Source organism: Trachurus japonicus, chromosome 15 (genome assembly GCF_045865225.1).
Source record: "Trachurus japonicus isolate A0001 chromosome 15, Traja_1.0".
In the NCBI taxonomy this organism is placed as follows: domain Eukaryota; kingdom Metazoa; phylum Chordata; class Actinopteri; order Carangiformes; family Carangidae; genus Trachurus; species Trachurus japonicus.
The window spans coordinates 13,087,895-13,114,810 of NC_140921.1; the positions used below are offsets into that span (position 1 = coordinate 13,087,895).

General features: G+C 41.2%; 4 protein-coding genes across 11 annotated transcripts in view; 3 read left to right on the plus strand and 1 right to left on the minus strand.

Annotated features, from left to right (window-relative positions):
* Positions 1-295: 295 nt before the first annotated feature.
* On the plus strand, positions 296-8,472 carry dis3 (DIS3 exosome endoribonuclease and 3'-5' exoribonuclease). The gene is made up of 21 exons (XM_085799684.1): positions 296-622; positions 1,079-1,236; positions 1,445-1,641; positions 1,746-1,819; positions 2,569-2,736; positions 2,955-3,119; positions 3,252-3,365; positions 3,714-3,851; positions 4,467-4,613; positions 4,723-4,839; positions 4,933-5,034; positions 5,156-5,220; positions 5,428-5,512; positions 5,635-5,762; positions 5,897-5,983; positions 6,130-6,286; positions 6,840-7,054; positions 7,204-7,372; positions 7,522-7,680; positions 7,771-7,893; positions 8,121-8,472. Exons 1-21 carry the CDS (start codon positions 404-406, stop codon positions 8,187-8,189), a joined length of 2,856 nt encoding a protein of 951 aa, XP_085655810.1. The 5' UTR covers positions 296-403; the 3' UTR covers positions 8,190-8,472.
* Positions 8,473-9,003: 531 nt separating this feature from the next.
* bora (bora aurora kinase A activator) lies at positions 9,004-14,468 on the minus strand. 2 transcript variants are annotated; one of them, XM_085799686.1, is made up of 12 exons: positions 14,342-14,468; positions 13,941-14,095; positions 13,668-13,774; positions 12,887-12,932; positions 12,715-12,793; positions 12,568-12,612; positions 12,401-12,457; positions 12,031-12,302; positions 11,692-11,854; positions 10,640-11,202; positions 10,389-10,523; positions 9,004-9,531 (listed from the first exon to the last, which is right to left on the minus strand). In XM_085799686.1, exons 2-12 carry the CDS (start codon positions 14,088-14,090, stop codon positions 9,511-9,513), a joined length of 1,638 nt encoding a protein of 545 aa, XP_085655812.1. In that variant the 5' UTR covers positions 14,091-14,095; positions 14,342-14,468; the 3' UTR covers positions 9,004-9,510. The 2 variants fall into 2 exon arrangements, with proteins under 2 accessions (XP_085655812.1, XP_085655813.1); XM_085799687.1 differs by having other exon boundaries at positions 13,941-14,090; positions 14,342-14,465.
* Positions 14,469-14,540: 72 nt separating this feature from the next.
* On the plus strand, positions 14,541-16,103 carry mzt1 (mitotic spindle organizing protein 1). The gene is made up of 3 exons (XM_085799688.1): positions 14,541-14,822; positions 15,011-15,156; positions 15,814-16,103. The coding sequence occupies exons 1-3, from the start codon at positions 14,771-14,773 to the stop codon at positions 15,835-15,837; spliced, it is 222 nt and encodes a 73-aa protein (XP_085655814.1). The 5' UTR covers positions 14,541-14,770; the 3' UTR covers positions 15,838-16,103.
* An 8,046-nt stretch (positions 16,104-24,149) lies between these two features.
* The window catches only part of dachc (dachshund c), a 24,042-nt gene continuing 21,275 nt past the window's right edge, over positions 24,150-26,916 (plus strand). For 5 of the 7 annotated variants that reach the window (XM_085799689.1, XM_085799690.1, XM_085799693.1 and 2 more), the window contains exon 1: positions 24,165-25,054. In XM_085799689.1, the coding sequence (XP_085655815.1) occupies positions 24,444-25,054 (611 nt within the window). In that variant the 5' untranslated portion in view covers positions 24,165-24,443. Of the gene's footprint in view, positions 25,055-26,916 lie in introns of all 7 variants that reach the window. The other 2 variants (XM_085799695.1, XM_085799692.1) reach the window with 2 other exon arrangements.

The following is a 26,916-nucleotide window of genomic DNA, read 5'->3' on the forward strand; positions in this document are numbered from 1 at the left end:
AACTTATGGGGGCGCTGTAACCCATAACATAGCGGCCATCCAGCCCTGTTTCTGCCTTCTTCTGCTTTGTTTTCATCGAACAAATATTTGATGGCCAACCAAAACCAAACAAGGAGTTTTAATGTATTTCACTCAAATGCCGTAAATGGTCTTATATTGTATAACTTGTCGTCGTCAAAATACTATTCAGCATGAGTTTGAAATATAAACACCATTTTAACAAACACTTGAAATCTTAATTACTTACTGCTACGAGTCGCTCTAAACTCTGGGAAGGTTTTGGTCGGCCCGCAGGGTTAGTTTACGTCTCACACATGGGCCGCTACCACAGTGCTTTTGCTTGACATCAGATGGTAGGGCGAAAAACATCGAGATTTAACCTGCTGAGGCTGTTACCGTCACTATGTTGAAGTCTAAAACCTTCGTTAAGAAGACGCGGTCGGGCGGGGTGATGAAGATAGTGCGCGAGCATTATCTGAGAGATGATATTTGGTGCGGAAGCGAAGTTTGCACTGAATGCAAACAGGAGTCCACGGTGCTGCAGAAAGACGCGTGTATTGAGAGCAATCTCTGCTCTTATCCTCACTATCTGATCCCTGACACCAACGTGGTTCTGCATCAGGTAAGAAAAACACCACTTATAATGTAATATATGTATATCTAGATTCATACATGTGCTCAAACAAGTGAGACAGGGAGTCTGATGTGACATCTAGACACACTTCATCTTTCATTGATTTATTTCACAAACTAGCATGAAACAACATGTATTATGATGATGGGCGTGTGCTTCAAAGTTGGGTTAGCAGATACCATGATATTTGTAGATGAATGAACACCACTAATGTTGCTTATTAGACTGTTCATATTCTGATGTTCACACAACTCTATATTCTGCTGTGTGTGTCTATGCATAATTATTATATCAATAATATAAAAAATATATAAATGAAGGTGATGGTGATTTAAGGCAAATATAATAACCCAGTCATGATTTATATTTTTTACAGAGTCAAACTCATAACATAACAGAGATGATTGTCTTCCACCTCATGTTTACATGTTCTGTGTTCTGCAGATCGATCTGTTGGAGGATCCTGTGATCCGCAATGTGATCATCCTACAGACTGTGCTGCAGGAAGTTCGCCACCGCAGTGCTCCAGTGTACAAGCGTTTGAAGGACATCATACATGAGAAAGACAAACACTTTTACACCTTTACCAACGAACACCACAAGTACGAACACACCACCGACTTATTACTGCACTTCAGCAACCATTGAATGATAGTAAAATATGACAAGTAATGGGTAATCAGTGAGAAACTGTTCTGGTTGGTTGAAGTTTCATTCTCCCTCACATATTAATGCTCTTTAGACCTCTTCTCATATACATTTGTGCTTGTCGCCCTTATAAGTGTACCCTTAATGTTTCTGTTCCTCCAGAGAAACATTCATTGAACGTGAACCAGGGGAAAGCGCCAATGACCGTAACGACCGCGCAATCCGCGTGGCAGCCAAGTGGTACAGCCAACACTTGAAGAAGTTTGAGTCCCAGACAGATGGACTCAAGGTGGTCCTCCTGACCAATGACCAAGGGAACAAGCAGAAGGCGGAGGAGAGCGGGCAGCTAGTGTACAAATGTAATTTGTTCCTGAGGAGTTCAAACTTCTGTGCATCAACAAAAGTTGCACAAAAGCAAAAGCATTTTCACTTTTTTAAACACATTTATTCTCTTCTGCCGTAGTTGAAGAGTATATCAAGAGTCTGATTGCAAACCCTGAGCTTGTGGATCATCTGGCGTTGTCCAATGATGAAAAGGTAAACACACACACACACACACACATTTTAAGATGTGAAATTATAGAAGTAAAAGCTATTTCTTAAAGCAGAAGTAAGCAATATTTTTGTGTTAATATAAGTCTTAAATAGTTATATCTTCAGACAGCAATCACTTACATAGAGTGTTTGGACCGAAACACGGGTCTCTCAGTCACTCTGCTCTGCTCTGAGCCGAGGAGAAAACTTTTCTTGTATCCTACAAGTTTTATCCAATGAGGAGAGAGAACGGCATGAAGGGCTGTGTGTGCAGCCAAGGGATGCGCCTGAATGTGGTGACGTAGGGATGAGGACCAATAGATCCATGACGAGGGCGGGGGCTGCTAACTCCATCGGCTGACAAGACGTTATGGTGCGTTCAAGGAAACTCGTAACTCGTGATTCTTTGACCTGTGAAGTCGTACCAGTTCGATCTGGTGCAAGTTCACGGGTCGGAAGTTACGAGTGGCCGTTAGAGTGCACTTTCACAGGCAACAGGTCGGAGAAACGCGAGTTGCGGGTTGCCTGGAACGCTACAAAGTCGTAAGTCGTGACTTGAAGCTGTAACTTACGGTTTCAAAAGCCTGCCTGGAACGCAGCATTAGCCAAAACAACCGGATCGCTTACTTCTGCTTTAACTAAAGTAAACTTATGGAGAATCATCTGTACCTCCATCTCCTATTCACACACATTGCCTCTTTCATTTTCTGTCTTTCTTCTAATCGATGACTACTTTTTCTTTCCTCCTGGAGAATGAGGTCACGAGCAGTAAGGTGCTGTTCCCAGAGCACCTTCCGCTGTCCAGGATCCAAGCAGGAATTAAGGGCGGTACCTTCCTCCAGGGCACCTTCAGAGCCAGCAGGGACAACTATCTGGAAGCCACAGTCTTTGTCCAGGGCGAGGGGGAGGAAAGCACAGAGGTGTGTGTTTGTTTGTACATTCTGTCTGTAAATGCAGTGTCGTAAAATTTGAACTATTATCCCAAATCTAAGAAGAAAAAAAAAGAATTGCAGACCCCATCAGGTTTTGGGTGAACATTTGTTTCATGTAAGAGGATTTGCATCAAATTTTGTTGGCTGTCAAAGATAGTAGAGTGCATACATATATAAAAAGCATTGTTCCCTCTGTTTGCTGCCAGGTTCTCATTCAGGGTCTGCAGAACCTCAACAGAGCGGTGTACCAAGACGTGGTCGCTGTTCAGCTGCTGCCGCGGGATCAGTGGGTGGCGCCCTCCTCAGTTGTTCTGCAGGATGAAGGCAAAGCAAAGGATGATGATGCTGAAGAAGAAGAGGAGGAGAAAGCAGTGAGTTGGGGTTTAAGTGAGATGTACAATATGTGTTGATCCACACCAAAAAAATGAGAACACATTTTGATGAAATCCACATGAGCATGCTGAAGGTCTCTTCTTGTCCTTCCTGTTCTTGTGTCTGAGCAGCTGAAGTTGTCGGCCGCTGAGGCAGCCAGGAAACCCACCGGTAAAGTAGTGGGAATCATCAAGAGGAACTGGAGGCCTTTCTGCGGCATGCTCAATGTCTCCCAGATTAAAGAGGTGAGTCAAGACAACTGTTGTCTACACAGACGACTATTTGTCTTAAATTTTTGTTTATTTTTGCCTGGTTTAAAGATTTAAAGCTGTCCTCGAAAACTGTTATGAGTTTGACTCACTCCACTCTTCACTCTGCTGACATCCGGTCAGAGATAGAGGACTCTCAAAAATGCTTAAGCAGGGATTCTGTCCTTTCTGCTGCAGCATCCCATAATAAACTACCTCGTTGATGCTGTTATATGGACTATAAAGACTATAAATCTATAAATCTCTGCACACTGTATAATGTACAAACAGTTCAGCACTTCCCTGTCTCTTACTGATCATCCAATTTCTTCTTTCTTCATTCAGTCCACCCGCCACCTCTTCACCCCAGCAGACCGACGCGTCCCGCGCATTCGCATCGAAACACGCCAGGCCGCCGCACTGGTCGGCCAGAGGATCATGGTGGCCATCGACGGCTGGCCCAAAAACTCCAGATATCCAAATGTGAGTTGGAACTTCCTCAGACTCTCAAAACTTTTTGAACTCAGATCACCTGGTTTTCATTCATTTTCAAAGCCCTGTCACAGTTATTGCCTCCTTATTTATCATCTCTGTTAATTCTGAAATCACAAAACATTGGTACTCGCTCACAGAACTGGTTGTTGCTTTATTATATTCCATATGTCAGAACTGAGCTGGGTAATAATGTCCTTCTCTCACAACACACCTCACACATGGAACAATCTGCAGAAAATCTTAAAGTTAGAATCTCTCCCATCAGTACATCAGTTCCAAATCCTCGTCTCAAACCTGGTTTCACTGGATTGTAATTGTTTTAATTGTACTTAATAATAATTGTTTGACTGTGTTCACTGTTCTTACCTGTTTTCTAATGGGTTTTTTTTTAATGTAAATTCTTGTTCTTCTTTGCTGTATTTGTTGTTCTCTCGACACCATTGTAAATGAGGACCTTCCTCAATGGTCTACGAGAATAAATAAAATTGAATTGCTCTTCTTTGAAATGTTTAGCACATTTCCCTGTCAAGATATGTAGAAATGAGCACAAAAATACAAACATTTTGTCCACAGTCAGATGTAATGTTTTTTCCTCTTTGTTAGGGTCACTTTGTGCGCAGTCTGGGCAGTGCAGGAGAGAAGGACACAGAGCAGGAGGTTCTGCTGCTGGAGCATGACGTCCCCCATCAGGCTTTCTCTCAGGCTGTGCTCAGTTTCCTGCCCAAGATGCCGTGGGCCATCACACCAGAGGTAACAGAAAAACACTGCTTTGTCAAGCGTTTATCACTAAAACTGTCAGTTACTGCATGCATACTATAGGTCCATGTGTGCAGTATATTAATGTGGATGTGTGGTACAGGACATGGAGAAGAGGGAGGACCTGAGGCAGCTCACAGTCTGCAGCGTGGATCCTCCAGGATGTACAGACATAGACGATGCTCTGCATTGTAGAGAGCTGGAAAATGGAAACCTTGAGGTACACAAACTCTACACAAACATGATTATGTAACAGTACCAGACAGTTATTAGTGCGTACAGTTTATGTGAGTGCCCCTTTGTTTTTCTGTAGGTCGGGGTCCACATCGCCGATGTCAGTCACTTCATCAGACCTGGCAACGCTATGGACAAAGAGGCTGCCAACCGTGGAACCACAGTCTACCTGTGTGGCAAGGTGAGGAGACACAGACACACACAGTTGAATCCTAATGTTTTGTCTTCATCCGAATGATGAACTTCATTGCAAGGCTTAAATTCACTGCAAATTGCATCTGTTTTGATGTTGTGTCCAACAGAGGATAGACATGGTTCCCGAGCTGCTCAGCTCCAACCTTTGTTCTCTACGCTCCAATGTGGAGAGGTGAGGACTGAACTACAAACACAAATTCACACACACATGTTCAATAATCAGTGCTATCAGTGCTCCAGTTCTCCCCAAAATGTTTGATGAGGTCACTGTGCTTTATTTACACGTAAACATCAACCTAAAATATTTCTATATAGCTATTTTTGTAATTTCTTGATATTCTTAAGGTCGTATTTGACTATGGTTTCTTTTATTCTCTAGGCTGGCTTTCTCATGTATCTGGGAGATGAACCACAAGGCTGAAATCCTGAAGACACGGTTCACAAAAAGTGTCATTAACTCCAAGGTACAGTACCAACATTCACACATGCAAGCATGTACTGCACATTGATACCAGATATATCAATATAAATTCATAACATTCTCATTTCCTCTTTATTTTCCCCTCTATCATGCGACCTGGTGCAGGCGTCTCTGACCTATGCTGAGGCTCAGATGAGAATCGATGACACCGCTAAGAATGACGATATCACCAAGAGCCTGCGGGGTCTCAACAAACTCGCTAAAATCCTCAAGAGGCAGAGGATAGAGAAGGGGTGGGGACAGCAGTCGATGCCTTAGGCAAAAAGCTATTAACATGTGTTTTTATTATGTGTCTATACATATTTATATTTAAATCAGCTGTATCATGAAACATACTGTATATCACATTCTATGTTATGTCCCTCAGGGCTTTGACGCTGTCATCTCTAGAGGTCCGTTTCCACATAGACAGTGAAACCCACGACCCCATCGACCTCCAGACCAAAGAGCTCATGTAGGTAAACTTCAAAAAGGAGCACTCTGCTGAATCCTTTTTGAAATCCTTTTCTCTATTCACATTTTTGTCAGTGCATTTCATTTTGTCATACTGTGTTGTTGTGGTCATGCTGTATCTAAATAAACTCATCTCTTGGCTATCAGGGAGACGAACTCCATGGTGGAGGAGTTCATGTTGTTGGCCAATATTTCAGTTGCCCAGAAGATTTACGACGAGTTCTCAGAGTGCGCTATGCTGAGGAAACATCCAGCACCACCTCCATCTAACTATGACATCCTGCTTAAGGCTGCAAAGTCCAAGGTGAGTGAGTGAAGACAGATGGTCCTGCAGAAAAAGCTGCTTTGGTTTTCAAAGGAAACGCTTATTTGTTGAGCAAATTTAATTCATTAGCTCTGTTCTGAAAAGAGGATGTTGTTACGTAATTTAAAGTGACTTCTGACACACATAATTAGGATGAATGTACAGTACTTGGACGAGATGCTTTACAGATGGATTTTACAAAGCAATTTGCAGGCACAGAAGCAAGCAACCCGGTAAATCAGTGGTTCCTAACCTGGACGGTCAGAGACCACAAGGATGTATGAATGTTCACAGTGTGATTAAAGATTAAACTATAGTTTATGTTTATGTGATCTAAATTTCCTCTTCATACCTTCAAAGCAAGTAGACATTATTAGCATTAAGATAGTGATAAAAAAGGTCAGCAAATATATCTATATGTAAATAAATATGCGTACAGAGCTTGATATGTACTATGTATATAATATAATTCCTCAATATAACTCTATAATGATAATAATAATGCTCTAAGTATGTTAATTGTGTGAAAACTGTTGTTTCTGTTTCTTGTCAGGCTGTGGAGATCCACACAGATTCAGCCAAGGCCCTGGCTGACTCTCTGGACGTGGCCAAGGTGGACGGCTTCCCGTACTTTAACACGCTACTGCGCATCTTGGCCACTCGCTGCATGATGCAGGCTGTCTATTTTTGTTCTGGCATGGACAGCGATTTCCACCACTACGGCCTTGCTTCACCCATTTATACACACTTCACATCACCTATCAGGAGGTATGAAAAGAGATCTTGGCTAAATATGTGGGGTCCGGCATTTATAATTGGGGCAAAAATTGCTCAAAGTAACACACTTTTTTCCTTGTCTAAACCTCTTCCTTCATCCTCCCTCTTTTTCAACCATGTCCATCTGCTCTGTTACACAGGTACGCAGATATAATAGTCCACCGCCTCCTGGCAGTGGCCATAGGAGCAGACAGCACCTACCCAGATCTGATGGATAAACACAAGCAGTCAGCCCTCTGCAACAACCTCAACTACAGACACAAAATGTCTCAGTATGCACAGAGAGCATCTGTAGCCTTCCACACACAGGTAAAACACATGTGGACTCACTGGTGTGATATATGTTTGGGGTTTTTTTGCAACTGAAATCAGTCATTAACCACTGTGATATAGATTTGACTGACATCTAGATCATTTACTGCAAATTCATGCTGGTAATACAAATCATCTCTTTGCAGCTGTTCTTCAAGAGCCGAGGTATTCTTAATGAAGACGGATTTGTTCTGTTTGTGCGGAAGAACGCGATCATCGTTCTCATCCCCAAGTTTGGCCTGGAAGGAACGGTCTTCTTTGACTCCAAAGACAAAACCGGCCCAAACCTTGTTTTTGATGAAGAGGTATAAACACTAAAGCACTTGATTGATTTTAACTCATTTTACAGAGAGAAAGAGGAACAGTGTTTAAATGTTTCCTATGTATGTGTTCAGGGTCCCAGTCTCCAAGTGGAGCAGCACACCTTCCACATATTTGACAAGGTGAAGGTCACCATCAGCCTGGACGACTCCAACATTCAGCACCAGAAGATCCGCATGGCTCTGATTGACCCGGTGGTAAGGACCGACTCAAGTAGACATGGGTTTTACTTAACTACTGGCTTCATCTCTGGTACCATTACGGATGCCTTTACCATGCTTCAGATGATCAATTGTTGTATTTAAGACTATTTTTAAAGGAAAAGCATAGTTTGTCTTACTTACAAAATTCATCAAGATTACCTTGCATAACATTTCTTCCATCTGCTTCTGGATTTTGTTAAAGTAATTTGTCTTTATTTCAGATTCCTGGCGTGAGTGTTCCAGCGCCAGACGCTGAACCACAGGCCAAGAAACCAAAACTGGACCGCTGACACAGGAAGCAACCTGAGAAACTCACCACAACCATCAACTGATCTTCCACATGAAGAAATCCTACAAGTCTACAACAACAGAGCCAGATTGGACTCTTTTGATGAAAGCACACGATTTACTGTTATAGTTAGAGCAAGTATTTTAATACATCTACCACAGTGAAACCACTCTGCTCTTACATTTGTCATCAATTAAAACACTTGTGATATCACATGGAAGTTACAGATGTAGTATAACATGTCCAATGACCAACAGTGAACTATTAAAGCGTTTGTTTTTACATATATGGTTCTTGGCGTTTTGTTAATACATCCAATGAAATAATTTAGCCCTACTAAATAAAAATCTTTACCTTAATCAAGCTTAATAATGCTGAAAGGATGTCTGCTGCATATTCGCTGACATTTTGGTGAAATATAATTTGAACATAATCATTCATCACAATATTGAGAAATGTCACAATGCAATGGAGGGACAATAAATGTCAGTGAATTTTTATTGGGAACTCACAGCTGAGTCATCAGCTCTCATTTCTGGACCAAACAAACCATCAAGTCAAAAAATAATCAATCCTGAAAATAAGTGTTCAAGTCAAAGAATTCAAGTCAAGTCAATTTAATGTGACAACAATCCAGCCTATGCTTTAGGTATAGAAATTTTGTTTTGTTTTTTAAAAATGGCTCAATCAGCTTCATCAAGTGGCATTATTCAGCGAGTCTTGCCTTGGAATAAATATTCTAACAATTCAAGGAAGACCCACAAATAACCTGAATTTTAACAATTCTTAACTTATTTGATAAAAGAAAAAAATAACATGATAAACAGTTTTATAAAAACATACAGTACAAATCTGATGTCATCATAAAGTCAGTATCTACCAGGTCGATCTTGTCAGCACCAAGATAAATTCAAAACATGGCAAAAGCATCAATACAGCATTCAAGGAGGTTACTGTTGTGCAAGTTCAATACAGAAATGACTTTTTTTTTCTTCCTTTACCACACCAGTATACTGGGTTTATAGAAGTGTCTTATAATAGGACTAAATGTGCAACAGGTTAGTCCTCTCCCTTCTGATCTGTGATAAAACACTTGTAAAGCATTTGCCTTCAGTCAGAAAACTTCAACCTAAACAGAACAAATAACCACTTCACCTCTGTTGATTGTTCATTTAACAGTCAGTAGACCCCTTTCACCCCAACCAAATTCATTTGACATAAAAGTTTCAAACATAGTGTAAACATTGTTATATTTGATTGCAAAATTTCATGTTAAGCTTCCACTGGAATAGGCGTCCCTTTAAATATATCAGTCAGGCAGCTCAGTGGTGGGGATAGAATACCTGAGAAGTAGAAAACTAGAGTTAGATGAAAACAAAGTTTAAATCGAACAGCTTTTTCAACATGTACAATACTGTTACCTTAAATGTATTTTAACACAGAAAGGTAACCAAATAAAAGAAAAAAAACAATAGTGTTTTAATGTTTTGCAGAGTGAGGCCAAACTATTAATGGCTGATCAGTGATCAGCCCAGAAAAGACCGCTCCCATCAGGACATTAATGCATCATCATCTGATAAAAGGGTGAATATTCCCTATAAGAGCAAAAGTAGATCCAAACCATGCCAGCAAAATGCCCCCGACAGCTTAACAAAGCCACCAGATCTCCTCACTGCAGGGGTCAGACATACAGGGCTGTACTATTCTCTTGGTCGAGGCTAAACATGCAATATGAAGGATGACTCATCTGATCATATCACTTTTTCCACATCCCCGTGGACCAAATGTGCATTGTAATGAGGGGTTTATTCACCTGCAATCCTATAATATACCGCTCTGTGTGATTGTCGACGGACAGTTCTTGCTGATATAGTCTCATCATTACGTCCTTTCACTGACATTCACAGTCGGCTGTGGAAGAGTTACTCTCATTTTTCTTTACGTATCACACTAATGCACGAGCACCAAGGTCATCAAATGCCAATTCCCAGCCTTAATTACTCACGTCACGGTCTTTCCTATAGATCTAAACACAGACATCACTGTAGTCACTGAGACAACAGCCAGCTGAGCAGTCTGTGAGTGGCGCTCCCACCAACACCCTCTTTCAGTCCCTTTGATCTGTTCCTCTTACCATCTTGATACAAAAATCAGAACCAACTGTGCTCTTTATACAAGTATGAAATATATTTAATATTACCTTAATCTTAGTGTGTCTAGTAAAGGCCTCCTCTGCCAGGTTTGAACTGAAGGACTCTTTGCTTTGACAATCAGAGCTGAGGCCATCGATAAGACTTGCAGTGCCTGCTGATGTGGTATTGTACCCACTGTCCACCTGAACACACCCACAAAAAAGTCCATTAGAAATATTTAGTCGTGCAATGTGCAATAATCAACAAGAAATAATCATTTATACAGTAGGACACTGAGTGACACTGCTCACACACACACCTGCATGCTGGAATCGTAGGGTATGCTGCTTCCCTCCGCCAGAATAGACACAAACATGTGACAGCTTTCTGTTACCGACACGTTGCCCATACGAGAGCTGGTCAGTTGTTCTGAAAGACCTTCAGCTTCCTCCTCTTCATCCTCCAACCTCTCCTCCATCCCCGTCTCCTTGTCCTCCTCCATTTTCACAGGTTCCGTAGGATCCAGACCAACGCTCTCAGCGTTAGAGAGGTGAGAGTCCTGGGTTAGGGGTGACGATGGATCTAGGTCCATAGAAGGGAGAGAAGGGGAGGAGGAGGGGAGTAGGTCCTCGGCCTCCTGATGGTCTTGGAGCTTAGGGTTGAGGATGGGGGAGATGAGGGGAGGGGAGGCCCAGTAGCGGACTCTGGGCCTGGGCTTGGGTCTGGCATTGTGATGGGGCTCACTGTGGCAATGGTGATGGTGTGGGGAGCAGCAGCGGATGGGAGAGCAACCCTCGACGAATGGGCTCTCGTTGCAGGAAGGGACATCGACCTCAAGGGGAGTACCACGTGGAGTCAAATTGTTCAGCTGCTTCCTCTCAGCTGAAGAAAGAACACAGATTAATTCATTCATTATTTCATGAGATCACCACAGTGTCTTTGTAAGATTTTAGTTAAAGGGATAGTTTTACATTTTGGAAAATTGGCCCATTGCAATAATCCCTATAGTCATAGCAGTAGGTTTGTTACCTTTAATTGTCGGTGCAAGCTGTTTTTAGAACGGCGGAGCAGAGCCGTGAGCTGCTCAGAGCTACACTACGGAGGCTAATGGGATTTCTTGGTTTCCCTCATCAAACACACAATCCAACAACTCCAAAACGCTCTTGTGGACAAGTTGTGACCTGCACATTCACCACGCTATGAAATAATAACGGAAGCGGTTTTGCAACCCATTTACCTCGAAAACAACTCATAACGTTATTATCTGGGCCAATTTGCCAAAATGTTGAACTATCTCTTTAAGTTACATTCGGCTTTAATTTTGATGGTATACAGTACATTTTCGTCTGAGCTTCAAAACTAAAACCTCACCTGAGCCGATGGGTGTGTGTGCTGTATGTGCAACAATAGGTGAAATTGTGGGAGAGACGAGGCCTGCAGGAGACGACCTATCAGGGAACATAGGGCTGCTGATGCTACCGAGGCTGCAGTCCCGGAAGCAGCCGTGCTGGATGGGGCTCGACGAGAACTGACCCTGTAGTGAAGACAATGTAGATACATTTTTATTCAAGTATTTCAATTAATGTAATAGTTTTAGCTCAATAGGACAGTGTCCAAAAAATGGCCAAGTGTGCAGTAAAATGCACATACCAAGATGGCAAAACAATCATATGATATTTAATATCATTTTCATCACAGTTGTCAACTCACCGTGGAAGGAGTCGGCGCCAACACACCACGGGGTAAAGGAGAAGAAAATATAGATGATAACGCTTCTCCCTCTGAACCTTCAAGCCGTCCAACAGCCTCCTCTCCCGGGGTTAGAGAAGACCTGATGTGGCTTCTCTCAGGGCTTGGTGGGCTGGAGCTGTCCGAGCCGCTGTAGCTGCCCTGACCATCCAGGAAGAGTTTCCGTCTCAAGGAGGATGAACTGAGACTCTCCTGCATAGCATCACACGCTTCCTCATTGCGGTAATATTCGCCTGATGAGAAGGTAGAAACAAACACACAAACAAACGTCAGTTGATAACTACTTTGTCACACTCTCATTTGATTGTGCTGGCATTTATTCGAGGCTTACCTAGGACTTTCTCCAAATCGAAAGCCAAAGGCAATGAAAGAGTTGTCTGACAAGCAACTGTGCAACAAACATAATAAAAAGAGATTAAAAACAAGTTATAAAACAGCACAGGAAAGACAAATAGGGGTACTGTTTGCAGGAGGTACCCTCACAAAGACCACACCAACCTGAGATTTTTTCTGGCTCTTCTGTAATCTTTGTAGACATTGAACCTACAAAATACAAACAAACAGTGAAAAAATGTAAAGAAACAGAACACAACATGAAACCTCAAGGCAAATATCAGGAGTGAAAAGGTAATATAAGATACTTACTTTTCTTACAGATCTGAGGGGCTTTACGAGTGTTTGATGCTGCCCAGGGAGATGGCACAATGGCTCCTTTGGTAAAAAACTTTAATGGGAGACACATGATACAATTACAAAATGAATCAATAAATCTCATAAAGGGTTCTCTATCATTATAAAATGTAATTGATTTAATTACCTGCTCAATAGCATGCTGACGTTTTTCTTCAATATCAGAATCTGTCCTAGATGTTTCAAAGAGAAAAAAAAGTTGTGTTATTTAAATTTTCTGTTGTCTTTGATTTGTTCTCCAGATTTAAAGCACACGGATGGACTTGATTAATAAAAGCAACACTATCACTTTGCTTTTACCCCCCCTCAAGGAAACTCAGGGTTGTCATGCTGCCATGCTTTTCACATTCAATTGTATGTGAATTACATGTATTGTTGATATTTTAAAGTGAAAAGAAGTACTACAACTCCTGCTGCAAATTTAAATGTGAATGCACGATAACATTTACTGTCTGTGCTGCAGGAACTGCTTTTACCACTTCTTCTTTCACCTGATGTGTGACCATGAGTATGGCCTTCTTGCAATCTGTGTTCACAATCCTTACATGTCCATATTATAATCTACTATGTTGCTCCATTCGGGTGCACACAACATAATATGCTCATCCGTCTATGGTGGAAGAGAATATCCCTCTTCTGTTTCACTTCCTGATGATTCTTCCGTTTTTTTCTGATTTAAGGATGTTTCTGGAAAACTAATCAGATTTGAAAGAGTACACAGGGGGTGTTGTATGCTGCAGAAATTATAAAGCCCCATGAGGCATATTTGTGAGTTGTAATACTTGACAACATGTGACTTGACTTCCTCTTAAAAAATAAAAATAAAATAAAAACTCACTAAAACATGTACCTTGGGGTGTTTTGCATACAAGTGTATCTAGCTTGACTTTTTGTATTTCATTACATACCTTGTCTGGCTGAGGTAAAATGACTGTAGCTGGATCTCCTCTGGGTCTATGTGCACTGGAAGAAGACTGGCCATTTCATCTATGGACCAGTTAAACTTAGGTGGAGTCTAGAAGAAACACACACATGATTAAGTGAGACAATATATCGTTATAGGTTTGTGGACATAACGCAGTTTTTAGACATTTGCAACTTCTGAAACTAGTGTGTGTTTGAGTCACACAGCAATAAGTGTGGGAAGGGGGAAAAAGTGTGAGTGCTGTGTTGAAACTTACAGCTTTACAGCACTTGGATTTGAAGACAGATGGACTTGGTACCAGGGGTTCACGGAGGTGGTGGTAGTCATTAGGACTTTCAAAGGGGTTTCTAATGGAGGGTCTCCCTGGAGTCTCTGGGGTGATCTGTAGCTCAACATGGTCCCCCATCTTAGCTGACAACGAATGAAAGCAAATTTCAGGAATAAAAGTGACACAACGTGATAAATTACTCAAACAGGAGCTTGTCTTTCGTTAGTTTGGCATGGTCATTAAGTTACTGTTTCTAGAGCGTTAGGTTCTGTAGCTATTGTAAAAAAGGAAGCGTTACGAAGAAAAACGTTACGTTAAACACATTTTTTTCCTAAAAATGAAACGCACATGTAAACATTAACTACATATATTTAATTGTGTGTACTTACAACTGTTAATGATCCAGGGTTGTGGACATACAGCTTAAAAAACAACCTTCATAGAGGAGTCATCAAACAACCAGCTGCGGTGGAGGTTCAAACGTTTATTTCAATTTCGCCCACAGCTCCCGCTGACCAATAGAAACGCCGCGGGAAGTTCCAGGGAACCAATAGGAACACGAATCCTATCCGTGTCGTCACTTCCTGTGTCAGATTCGCCAGTGAGCTAACACGGCTAGGTGGCTAACTAGCTGCTAATGTCGTTAATTTATTATTTCTTACATTTTTAGATATTACATAACATGAATACGGATGCTTTAAAGTCTGCCTGAACCCTGTGTAATAAGTTTCCGCTACAGTATCGAGCTAGAGACGTATTCAAGCTGATTTGTTAGCCACCTGCTACTAAGCATTGGCTAACTATATTCATACAACACCATGGCAAGTGCAGCAAATGCAAACCTAAATGCAGTCCGGGAGACAATGGATGGTAAATATACGTTTTTGTTCGATATATTTGTAATATAACTTGAAATGCAATTGCAAATAAACGTGTTTTAATAAATCCTAAGGCTGTCGTTTGCTAACAAATTCTGTGGGAGGTGCAGTAGTGAATTGTAAGTTTCTTTCAACTTGAACATCTAAATAGCTTTACAATGTCCCTTCTTCCTCCCACAGTGCTGCTGGAGATCTCCAGGTTGCTGAATACTGGTTTGGACATGGAGTCTCTGTCCATATGTGTGAGACTGTGTGAGCAGGGCATCAACCCAGAAGCCTTGTCTGCTGTCATCAAAGAACTTCGTAAAGCTTCCGAGTCCCTCAAGGTACCCTTACAGTAGCCTAACCCTAATATCACCAATTAGGGAAATGTATTTTAGAGTTGCTCCTGTCCTTAGCACCATTTCACATGATTGAGATGTGAGCTACTGAGGAAACATCTCGACTCAAAACCGTGTCTTGAATTCATCTATTTTGTCCTGGCAGCAATTACATATAGGATTAACACATTACACCAGCCACTGCTTTCTTTTTCTAAAAAATACTGACAGAATCACAAAATACAGGTGTTACAGACTAACACAAATGGAAAAATAAATCCCAAAGGAAATTGATAAAGTAAGAAGAATGAATATCATGATTAACAATAAGAATAAAACAAACAATTGCAGTTAAATTGCAAGGTGAACAATGCATGGATAATATGGCCATTTTTGTTAACGTATATTGCAAAAGTGTAAGAACAAGTTGTGATCACAGATTGTACAAAATGTACAAAACGTAAAACACACAATGTAAGCCCCTAATATTTATTTCAGTGCATCTTTTGCTTTAAACACTTGTCAAACACCCAGGCATCTTTTCTCCTATTTATTTTACCTAAAATTTCACTAACAGATTTCAGAAACACTGTAATGATCTAATATTAATATTGAGTCATGATGCTGCATCAACACGGCGTACCACTATATTTTCTCTTTCAGGCTTCAGAAAACTGTGCAAACTGAAGATGAAAACCAATCACATCAATGTGGGACTTTTAATGGGATCGTGCCCTGTTCCAGGGTCTGTACTCTCCAGCCAATCAGATGTGAGTTTGCGTTGGCAGTCTGTCCTCTGCACGACTTCAGTGACTAACGTCCAACCCTGTGCTTTGACTTGTGTCTGAGTTTTTGTGTTGAGGTATCAGCCTTAGCGCTGTTCCTTTACACAAGACTCCTCCTGACATGGGGGCACACTCAGCCTTTCTGCCCCAAATTTAGCCTTGCGCCAAGTTTCCCCTACCACCATTTGTGAAGTCTAAGTTCAGAGTGACTCTCACCCTGCCTTAATTTATGTTTTTTTATGTCTGTAATTTGTTAGTTTTTTGTTTTGTTTTTTCATTTTATGTTGTGTAAATATAAAGCATTTTCCAACTTAATTCTCTTGCCATTTCTGTTCTTCATGTAACCTGACATCTAAATTAAAATTTGCGGTCCGTGGCCACCAGGTGGTGTTGTGTCATCCTTATTCCAATCTGGGGTATACCGGTAGGTATTCTTTGGGTCTTGTGAATCTGTGCAAGTTTCCTATCATGAATTTACCTGATACTGTTGTTTAAAAGTCAATTTAATACAGTAATGCTGTCAGATTCATCTTCTTGGTCACATTTTCTATTTGGATTGTCCCTTTTTTTTCTTGTCTTGAGCTCCTTTAGAACAGAATGCATCAAAACCGTTTTTTCTTATTGATATTCTTACCTCTTGTTATTAGACGCTGCTGACCTTTCTGAAACAGTTCACAAAGGAAGTGTTATTTTCTGTCACACTAGGTGAAAGAGGCAAATATATTGCTAGATCGTTGCACAATACAATACAAAAACCAACCCGGCAGGAGTGATCACATCCAGCTGACATAGTTTTCAAAAGACATGAACAAGGGTCATTCATTTACAGCAGGATGTCCTGAAATCTTGGCCTCCATATAACTGTACTCTATCCACAAAAAAAGTATTTGATTTATATATTGCAAACTTGACAAAAAGAAAACATGTTTTTGAGCAACCAGAGATTAGGGCTCTATATCATGTATCTAACCACACGGAGCATTGTTTTGTTTCTCCACTGTCTGTAAAATGGCTCTATTCATCTTCTAGACGAGGGAAAATGCTGAGAGCACAGAACATTCCTCCACAGGCCAATATAAAGGCTAGAAGCGACCTCTCATCCGCACAGTTTTGTATTATGTGTGTGTGAGTGTGTGCGTGCGTGTCCCTGTATGTGTGTGTTTTTAGGTGTTCATGCCGTGCTGTAGATGTCTACAAATGAGTAGCCCCTAAGCCATCTGACAGTAACGCCTCACCCCTCACAGGCACACCACAGAGAAAGCCGGCGAGCAAGCAGCAGAGTGTGTGTGCGTAAGCACTTCTGTCTTCTTCTGCTTTGTCTCGCCATCTTGACTGACAGGCTGTGAGTCTAAATCTCTGTACTGCTGCTTTGATCTCTTAACACAGTGTCTCTCTGTTCCTCAATACCAGCATCGTGTTAGCCAACTATGAGAGGCATACAGATACGGGGCAGTGGCTCTCCTTGATAGCCCATAAGCCTAAACAACCTCTGGCCTCCGTGGGGGGCGAGTTACATGAGATCTTGATGATGGGTGGGGGGGGACCCACATCGCGAAACCTCTTCGTTTACAAAGGAAAAGAGTTATGCATGGCTTGATTGGCTACTGTGGGCGTGAGATTCAGGATGCATTGCTCTCTGTTTGATGTGTTTGAAGGGTTTCTCCTGATCCAAACCGGCTACTTTGATCTCTGTAAAACAAAATATTCCCAAATCCCATAGTCCTGACTGAGAGATTAGCGTCCATATATGCATAAACATCTAAGAGGTGTTCAACTAGGGCACTGGTCAGGTCACATGACTGTACTTAAGAGGCAAGCAGGTCTTCACATCAACTTCTGAAGGTGTTTATGTTTGTATGTCTGATAATTATCCAGGCCGAGGATTATTTTTCTGATAAATGAGGGCAGTCTCATTTAAAAGTGAAAGATCTATGTGCTGCAATTATGGTTCAGTTGTGTGCACTGGCTATTATAAAAATAATTAGACTGGACTGATTAGAAGTTCCTTATGTATAAGGTAGGATGGTCTGTTGATGTTTGTACAAACCTAAATTACCACACATTGTCTCGGTAAGAACCTTCTGTGAAGCCAGGTTGAACCAAAAGTCAAACATCTCTGTGTGCAGTTATGTTTAGGCCACTAATTACCATTAGCCAACACGCAGGTTTAATGGTCTCTCTGCAGAGACCAGGCTTTGTTTGCGATGTCTATTTCATGTCTCATTGCTGCTTTTTATGATTATTTCATGGCTAGATTTTTTTCTGATAAATTATTCTAGCAGGATAATTAAAAAAACAAGTTCTGTTTTGGGAAGAGAACTTTTCATGGCTTATTTATAGAGCTCATAGCAGGAGACAAAGTTCTTTGTTTGTAATTAATGTTGTATCTAAGGAGTTATTTTCTTGTCTGATAAAAGTTTTCACTGCCTTAACAGTCTTTTGTCATCCTCAAAGTCCATGTGGACTCAGGACTGGACATCATACATAGTAACTTTTTTTTTTACTCAACTGCAGTTTAAAGCTACTTTATATTTTTTCTTCACTGTGTTTCACAGGGGAATATTCTATGTACTACATTTATCTAACAGCTATACGCATTGTGCTTAGGAAGATTTTAAAAGCCATCAGTATGCATATAAATACATTACATACACTAGATTGAACCACTGAACAGAATGTAAAATAGGTTGGATCAGTTTCATAGCGGCCAGCCAACAATAAAATGCTGCTTTCATATTAATGCATCAGCATTAATGATCCAATAGTACAATGATTAATAAGGTCACACGCCCTTTAGCCTGTATATTGATTACTTCCCCGTTTATACTCAACATATTACTAATAATATACATATTAAATGTTGGTCGTACCAGACCAGTGCAGACTACAGTAGCTACTGGAGCTTTAATTTGTATAAGAAACACTGAAGATTATTTTAAAAAGTTATGCATTAAAATTAGGGCAACAGGACTTTTGCTTACCATGAGCGTTGACTATAGTGTAGTTTTATGTAAATAAAGAACCTGTGCTGAATACTTGACATAATACATATAACCTGTTTTTTGACCATGTATACCAGTACCTTTGATATCATACCTATAGCCTATATACCTCTATTCTTGCACATGAGTGACGAATTAATTAATATTTCTGTAAGTGATCGAGCCTCATATCTCAGGAATGTGAAGCTTCACTGGCTGAATTCACCCTGAGAGGAGTTCTGTGACCTTGTTAGAGCTTAGTCCAATACACCACCCTTGATTAAATACAGGCCACACTTTTACACTGTAAGATTATACTATTTAGGTCCCAATTAAATTCATAGCAAGGAAATTGGATCATAAACTCTTTACAGGATCGTTAACAATCATTAGACAGGATAATGGCATGGCAATCAAAATATGTTGGGGAAAAAAAACTTCCAAAGTCTTTTGGTGACTTTGTTGTTTTTGGACATTTTCCAAGCAGATTAATGTAGAATTGATTGATTTACAGTTGTAATTAGCTGTCTTCTGCATAGATGCATAATAATCATATATTTCCCTGCTTGTTTTAAGGCATTAATTGGTTTCATTAACAAAAGCAGTTAATTGAATAACAATTAACAAGTTGGTGATGGCATCGACACAGTGCGTGCAAACTCCCTTGTGTTTTCCCTATGATGATAATGAAACCACCTTTTTATCAGATTGGAATTTTGTGTGTTGGACTATGTAATGACTAATATGATATTGGGCTTATTAGTTTATTCGAGTGGCTCACTGAGGCGTTAAGCTGGTATTGAACATGTTGTGTTTAACAGGTAGGCACCATATGCTGCCTTAATCAGACATTGGAATCACATTTGGTTGTTAAATTGTCTTCTAATAAAAGCAGGTAGTAAAACAACTTGAGCTAATTCAATTTCAGGCGAGTTTGGGTGCAGTGAACAGCTGTTCATATTTGTTGAATTGTTTTAGTGTTCCCTCTCTTGTTTTGTTTTTCTCTTCTTTTCTTTCTTTCTTTTTTTTTTTTTTTAGGTTTAACTTCAACAGCCTGTTTGTTCCTCAACTTTTCTTGTAGAAAATAGAGATGGAGGGTGGACTAGCTGTCCACTCTCCTTAAAAGAAGACAATACCAGGCATATTGTAGTGACAGCTTGCATTGTGTGTGTGTGCGTGTGTGTGTCTCTGTGTGTGTGTGAAAGAGAGAGAGAGAGAAAGAGAGGGAAAGAAAGGAGACAGGAGAGAGCACAAGTGTGTGTATGTTAGAAAAACAGAAAAAAATATAGAGAACGTGTGTGAGTGTGTGTGTGTGTGTATGTGCGACTGTGCATGTGTGTTACAGTGACAGCTTGTATTCTCCATGATTAATGATGTGCTGTGTGACTTGATAAGTGCTTCGGAGGACCAACGCTTGTTTCAATTAGACCTTGTGAAGGTCGCGACGCCGCGCCGGCCTCTCATTATCATATCCATAATCAATCCACATTATCATAGGGGAATGTGGAATGGATGTGTGATATCTTGGTCATACACACACACTCATACACACACACACACACACACACCCAGACAGAGATGAGCACACACAAAGAGACACCTAATCACATACCAAAACACAATGACATACTCTCTCACTCAAAAGAGCACACACACACACACACACACACACACACACACACACACACACACCCTTCACTCCAAGTTGATTTGAATCATAACAGTGGCTGTCGGAACGGATTGTCTGTTCAGATTAAGTGTGTGTTTCTGAGAATTAAGCAGCGTTGATGGTGGTGGCATTTCAGATCCCCTCTGCAGACACAAATGCCAAAACATCATTCTCTGACCCCCCTCCCTTCCTCCTTCACTCTCACACACAACCACATATACTATGACCCCCCCCTTGCGCACACACACGCACACACTATACACGCGCGCACACACTTAAGCAGGACCCTGGGGCATTTTTAATAGAGGCGAAGTGATTCGTATGTTTTTACTCCTCTAATGAGAACAGATTGAGTGGTATTTACACTTCATCGGCTGATCTAACCACCTACACATTTCCCTCATGCTTCTGCTGCACACTGGCCAAAACAGACATGTGGAAAGGACCAGAGCTTGGCTTTCAAACAGCAACACAACATGAACATTATCTTTGTTTCTTTGGCTCACGTTGGCACTATGGCAAGATAAATATGAAATGTTAAAACAGGAAAAACTGCAGCCAGATCTAATCTCTTTAAGGGCGTCGTGTGTGTGTTTGTGTTCGTCTCAAACAGTAAAAATGATAAAGAAAGGTGTCTGAAACTAGATTCAAATCTCTTTGGCAAGGAGGCCGGCCCATTTGGGATCTGACTGTTGTTTCCCAGTGAATCTTTAATTTATTCACTAATGGTGCCTAAAAGAAAAATTGCAAACACAGGTCATCTAATTTCCTCACATAAAAAAAAAAAAAAAAAAAAAATCTAGCTAATGTGGAGAATATGATACAATAACATGACTCGAGGCAAATGTTGGAGATTAAAACGTAGAATCACACTGTACTGAAGCAATTAGAGGAATCAAAGAAGTTATAAAATATTAATTAGCTCAGTAATATGTGGTGAAGGGAGAATCCTCCCAGGTGGTCAAGACAGATGTGTGCTAAAGTCAAGGGAAAAGGACATGGAGGCACCTAAAGTGTACTTCACTGATTTAACATTGGCACTTCGGTGACATTGTCGGACTCATGATGGAGAGATTAATAAAGGATATGAAATGATGTTGTACAATCAGAAATATCTTCCTTCTTTTTTTTGTAATTCCATGCAGTTTTACTTCCCCACAATGCAAAGCAAACCACGAACAGCTCGACTAGAAATTTGGGTGGGTTATGAAGCTAGCAGCTAACATAGCTTTGAGCACAAATAAAAAGCAGACAAAGCAACAAAGTTTATGTACTTTCCTGTAAACCCATCCCTGATTTTTTTTTAATGTTCAACCTCTGTAGTCTATAGATTCAACTCCCAATCTTTATTCACACATGCACTGATATTCCCCTTTAAACATGAGTTTGAGGTGTAAAATCTGTGGCGTTTCTCTTTAATATTTCACAATTTAAGCAGGAGTTGCTTTATTCCTTCCCCTCTGTATTATTGCAGAGACATGGTTTCGTGTAACACCACAGAGAGGTTTTACATGAAGTATCAGGTCATTGTTTCATTTCAGCTGACTTTAAGCACAGTAGCTGCTGTATGAATTAAACCTATGACCTTCCTGTTGTGAGACAAAGTCACTTCCCACCAGGGCATCCTGCAACCTACAGTAACTGGGTTATCTCTAACGCTGCGGTTGCTTTCATCTTAGATGGATGAAATAAAATTGACAAAAACAAACAAACAACAACAAAAAAAGCTTGTAATCACTAATGATTTCCTTGGCATATTGCTCATCAGTTCCTAGTTTGTGTAGTTCACAGTGGCTATATCAGCAGATCTATTATCAGATGATGCCATAACCTTTAAAAGTTGCAAAGCTCTGGCCTGGGAGGTTAAAGCTGAAACATTTCACTGCTTATTAAACAGTTTAAGGTGGGAATTTACAATATGAATCAGCGCTGCTTAACACTGATGGCTTTATTGGTGTATTTTCTACAGATGGAGAAAGAGAGTCGTGACATTTCTTTTTGGCAAGGAAAAGGCCATACTCAGCAGGAGTTATCAAAGGCAAAAAGTAAAAAGTTCGAGTTAGCTATCTCTCTCTCTCTCTCTCTCTCTCTCTCTCTCTCTCTCTCTCTCTCTCTTCCCCTGGAGATACTCATGTTAAGCATAATTAAGCAGATTTGATTAGCATCAAGCCTGGCTTCCTCTCTTGACTTTTAATGAATGTAAATCTACCATCTACATCCTAAAGATTAATTTCTGCCAATTAAAAAACACAAGAGGGCTTATTGGAGAGAGGGGGGGTTGGGAGGAAAAAGAGTGTTAAAGTCCTTTGAGTTGGAGTACAGTCGGAGTTTTATCCTCTTCCCCCTTGTCTTATGGTGAGATGGTCTCTGGAGATCTGTGTCTCTCTCTCTCTCTCTCCCTCACGACTAAGATCATTATCAGCACAATGTTCCGTGAAAGCCACTTTGAAAGGACTGCGAGCACCATATGTAAATGATGGGAGTGTGTGTCTGACTCTCTCTGTGTGTGTGTGTGTCTGTGTGTGTGTGTGTGTGTGTGTGTGTGTGTGTGTGTGTGTGTGTGTGTGTGTGAGCGTGGACTGGGTGAAGAAGTGGTACAGGGAACAGGTAAAGGGGTCAATTTGTCAAACCAAGGTTATTGCCCCCCCTCCCTCCCTTCCCCTCCACTCTCTCCTTTATGAGCTTTTGTACTGGTTACAGTCTTTGTGGATCCTTTAGAGTCAAAGTCAGGTTCAGAATTTTTTTTTTTTTTTGCTGATTCAAGACCATGAAGGCGTGGAAAGTAAACAACATTACATTAATGACAAAACAATGGTACAAAGCAGAAATGATGTGTAACATAAATTACTTCAATGAAGGGGGAGCATTCTGTAAGACTGTGCTTGATTTACATGTAGTTTTTGGCTCATCCACATTAAATTAAACATAAATGAACTTTCTCAATAAGAAAAAATATTGGTTATCAATACAGACCCTCTTCTATAGAAGCATTTCTTAAATTTCTATGTAAATTGCTCGTAAATATCTGATCAAAATTGATTGATTTAGACCCAGAAAAAAAAAAAACATTTAAATGTTTAGCAAATTAGGTTTTCCACTGATGAAATATCTGCTTTTGTATTTTATTCTGAAGCACCTTGTTTGTTATTATCAGATCCCAACAAAGTCTCACATCACATCCATATGGAAATAATGAATATTTCCTCTCAACAAAAAATACCTGGAGTAAATCAGATCATGTTTTTCAAGGATTATACACAAATGATACAACTATTAGTCCCATTAGAGTGAAACCATGAAGGTTAAAAAAAAAATGCTACAAAGCTGACTTATTAAGTGCCACAGATGCATTAAGTCCCATCAGAAGCATTAAAGTGTCTTTTGGTTAGGCGTTCATAAATAGGCTTATCCAAAGTTTATGTAGGCTAATCTTTGCTCTCACCCTCTCCTCTCTTCTCTCCTCTCTCTCTCTCTCCCTCTCTGTGAAGGCGTCTCTCACTCTCTAAGAATATGCCCAGGCTCCTCCTCTTTATGATAATGTGACAGTAGCATCTCCAGCTCGGAGACAAGCCTCCTCTCATTCTGATTCAACTATGTGATCTGTTTTTCCACACACACGGACCTTGTCTCTCCACTCCTCTCTCCTTCTTCTCCTTCTTCTTCTTTCATCCCCCTTCTCCTCCTCCTCGGTTCACTCAATGCGCACTTCCCTCCGCTAAGCAGCAGCTGCCTCTCTTTTCCTCGGCGAAGTTACTTTCTTAAATAGTTGACTTTGAAGTTTACTTTTTTTCTTTTTTATTTCTCTAAAAAAGAAAAAAAAAAAGGAGAGAAATACGCTCCTATTAGTTGCACTTGGACATGACCACCATGGCAACTCCGGCTGCTGCGGCTCTGCTTCCCGCTGCTCCGCTCGGACACCACCTGGCGCCGAGCTCCGTGTCTCCAGCCACCAACTCTCCGCCACCTGCGGCCACCTCCGCCGCCTCTTCCCCGGCTCCTCCGGTGGCGCACCCGGCGCTGCTGCACCAGTTCCGGGCGGACCTCTTACTAGCGAACGGGACTCAGTTAAAGACCGGCGTCGGTGCTGTTGCTGCTGCTGCCGCTGCTCCCCCCGTGTCCAGCGGCGCTAAGCCCGTGTACGCCACCCCGTCGCCCGTGGAGAGCACGCCGCAGAACAACGAGTGCAAACTGGTGGAGGTGAAAGGTGCCAAGCTGGCCTCGTTCACGGTGAAAGACACGGAGCTCATCTGCCTGCCGCAGGCTTTCGACGTGTTTCTCAAGCACCTGGTCGGGGGGCTCCACACCGTCTACACCAAGCTCAAACGGCTGGACATTACCCCGGTGGTGTGCAACGTGGAGCAGGTCCGGGTGCTGCGGGGGCTCGGGGCCATCCAGCCCGGGGTGAACCGCTGCAAACTCATCTCCAGACAGGACTTCGAGACGCTCTACAACGACTGTACCAACGCAAGGTGAGCAAGGGGGCAGAGGGGGGGCAGAGGTGACTGTGTGACCCCGGTTGATTTAGGGTTAGGGTAGCCTACCCATGTTATGTTTGAGGTGGGTGGTGGGGCTGATGGTGCAGCAGGTGTGGTCATAAAGCAGGTTTATGAGACTCTTCTACTCACACACATTTCTTGTACTTAATGTGTGATAGGCTATAAATCTGCAGGATTAGGCTAGTTTACTCCCAGGTTGCTGTTTTATTTATTTATTAAAGTAATAGCCTAATACAATTAATTATTAACACCACTGACAGTATAAAGGACTTGGTTATAGTTTTACTCTGATGATCTGCTGCTGAGATTCACACAAGTTAAAAGCTTCCAGAGGCCACATGTAAGAGGAAATTGATATTTAATTAAATACATGTTCTGAAAATATGATTTGTTTTTGTTTGTGTTGGAGGTTGTAAACCAATCTGATGATGACTGACTGGAGGTCCAGTTAACCCCTTGTGATTTTTACCACATTACAGCTGCTAGGCCTGTTACTAATTACCATTTTAACGGATGATGAACGTGGTGATGATGATGGTGTTGACGATAATGAATTTTAGTGATCCTAATAAAAAAAACACACTCAAAAGTTTGTCATATTATCATAAGCAATGATCTCTGGCACTCTGACATGCACACACACACATGCACTTGCACTGAGTCTCTCTCTGTCTCCCTGACACACACACACACATACACTTGCACACATTGAATCTGACACTGTCATTCTGAGAAATTGATTCTTCACAGAAATTAATTAATTTTCATTTGGCCCCAAGCGGCAGCTTAAATCAGGACAAGCTCACTCACTCACTCACTGATCCCTTTGCTCTCTCTCTCCTTCTCTCTGCCTCCCTCGCTCTCTCTCTCTCCCTCTCTCTCCTTCCTTAATAACTTGCTGTCTTATCATATCAACACTCTTTAGCCCTGAGCATCAGAACAGAGAAGATGATTAAATGAATTCTCGGTGTTTATGATGCGATTATGTAAATTAGCTGTTTTGCAGAACTCCGATGGTGACCAACTACATGGGTCATCAATCCAATACGCCACAGAGATGTTTGGATAAAGGGGCTAAATTGGATGGGATTTGTGGTTTCCTGGTGCCACAGTCTGCTGTTGTGCGGACCACATGCTCGTAACAGCATGGGTTTGAATCCAGAGGAGTGTGGATTAGCCCCAGTTTGGGGAATTTATATTGTTTGATAGTTAATCCCTGCTCCTTGGAGCATGAATGATCCAATTTACACCTGCCATTAAATGCAGATTGAGGATGCATCAAGATGTGAAGAGATAGACGTTGACAGGAATGTACGATTTATTTTTTCTCCTGTCTTTTTTTTAATATAAATCTTTCTCAGGTGTAGGTCAGATCATTTTGCCGCTTTAATGTGGCTCTATTTTAATCTTTGTGCTGCCTTTTTATTCTAATATGACGTGTTAGCTTTTGAGACAAGCTCTGACTTGTTGAGCAAAACCACAAACCCTCCAGAATGAAACAAATTGTTGTAAGAATCAGCCTCCAACTTCCAGGCGTGTGGATTAACACCTGCGCTTAAGCATCTGAGGCCCTCCAACCAAGACAAAAATCCAGACGCATCTTCCGGCTGCTTGGGGATTTCTTCTATGTCAGGTGTTAATGGGAACGTTGTTATACAACTTGAACACACACAGCCTCCGCCATCTCTAATTATCCACACAACACTCAAACAGCCTTCAGTTAATGAGATCTGAAAACATCACTCGTCTGAAATCTTCAAACGACTTCCGTGATTCTTTGTCTGAAGGATTCAAATGTGCTGTGGTAGCCATTAGTATCATCACCCTAACCACCC

Bases quoted from the DNA above. Each gene is read 5' to 3' on its own strand.
- dis3 (XM_085799684.1), top strand. From the start codon at position 404: ATGTTGAAGTCTAAAACCTTCGTTAAGAAGACGCGGTCGGGCGGGGTG. The intron at 4,614-4,722 runs GTAACAGAAAAA...TGTGTGGTACAG, and splicing joins CGTGGGCCATCACACCAGAG to GACATGGAGAAGAGGGAGGA. The intron at 5,513-5,634 runs GTACAGTACCAA...GACCTGGTGCAG, and splicing joins AAAGTGTCATTAACTCCAAG to GCGTCTCTGACCTATGCTGA.
- bora (XM_085799686.1), bottom strand. From the start codon at position 14,090: ATGGGGGACCATGTTGAGCTACAGATCACCCCAGAGACTCCAGGGAGA. The intron at 12,933-13,667 runs GTATGTAATGAA...TGAAACATCTAG, and splicing joins TTTTACCTCAGCCAGACAAG to GACAGATTCTGATATTGAAG. The intron at 12,613-12,714 runs GTAAGTATCTTA...TGTATTTTGTAG, and splicing joins CCCTCAGATCTGTAAGAAAA to GTTCAATGTCTACAAAGATT.
- mzt1 (XM_085799688.1), top strand. From the start codon at position 14,771: ATGGCAAGTGCAGCAAATGCAAACCTAAATGCAGTCCGGGAGACAATG. The intron at 14,823-15,010 runs GTAAATATACGT...TTCCTCCCACAG, and splicing joins AGTCCGGGAGACAATGGATG to TGCTGCTGGAGATCTCCAGG. The intron at 15,157-15,813 runs GTACCCTTACAG...TTTCTCTTTCAG, and splicing joins AAGCTTCCGAGTCCCTCAAG to GCTTCAGAAAACTGTGCAAA.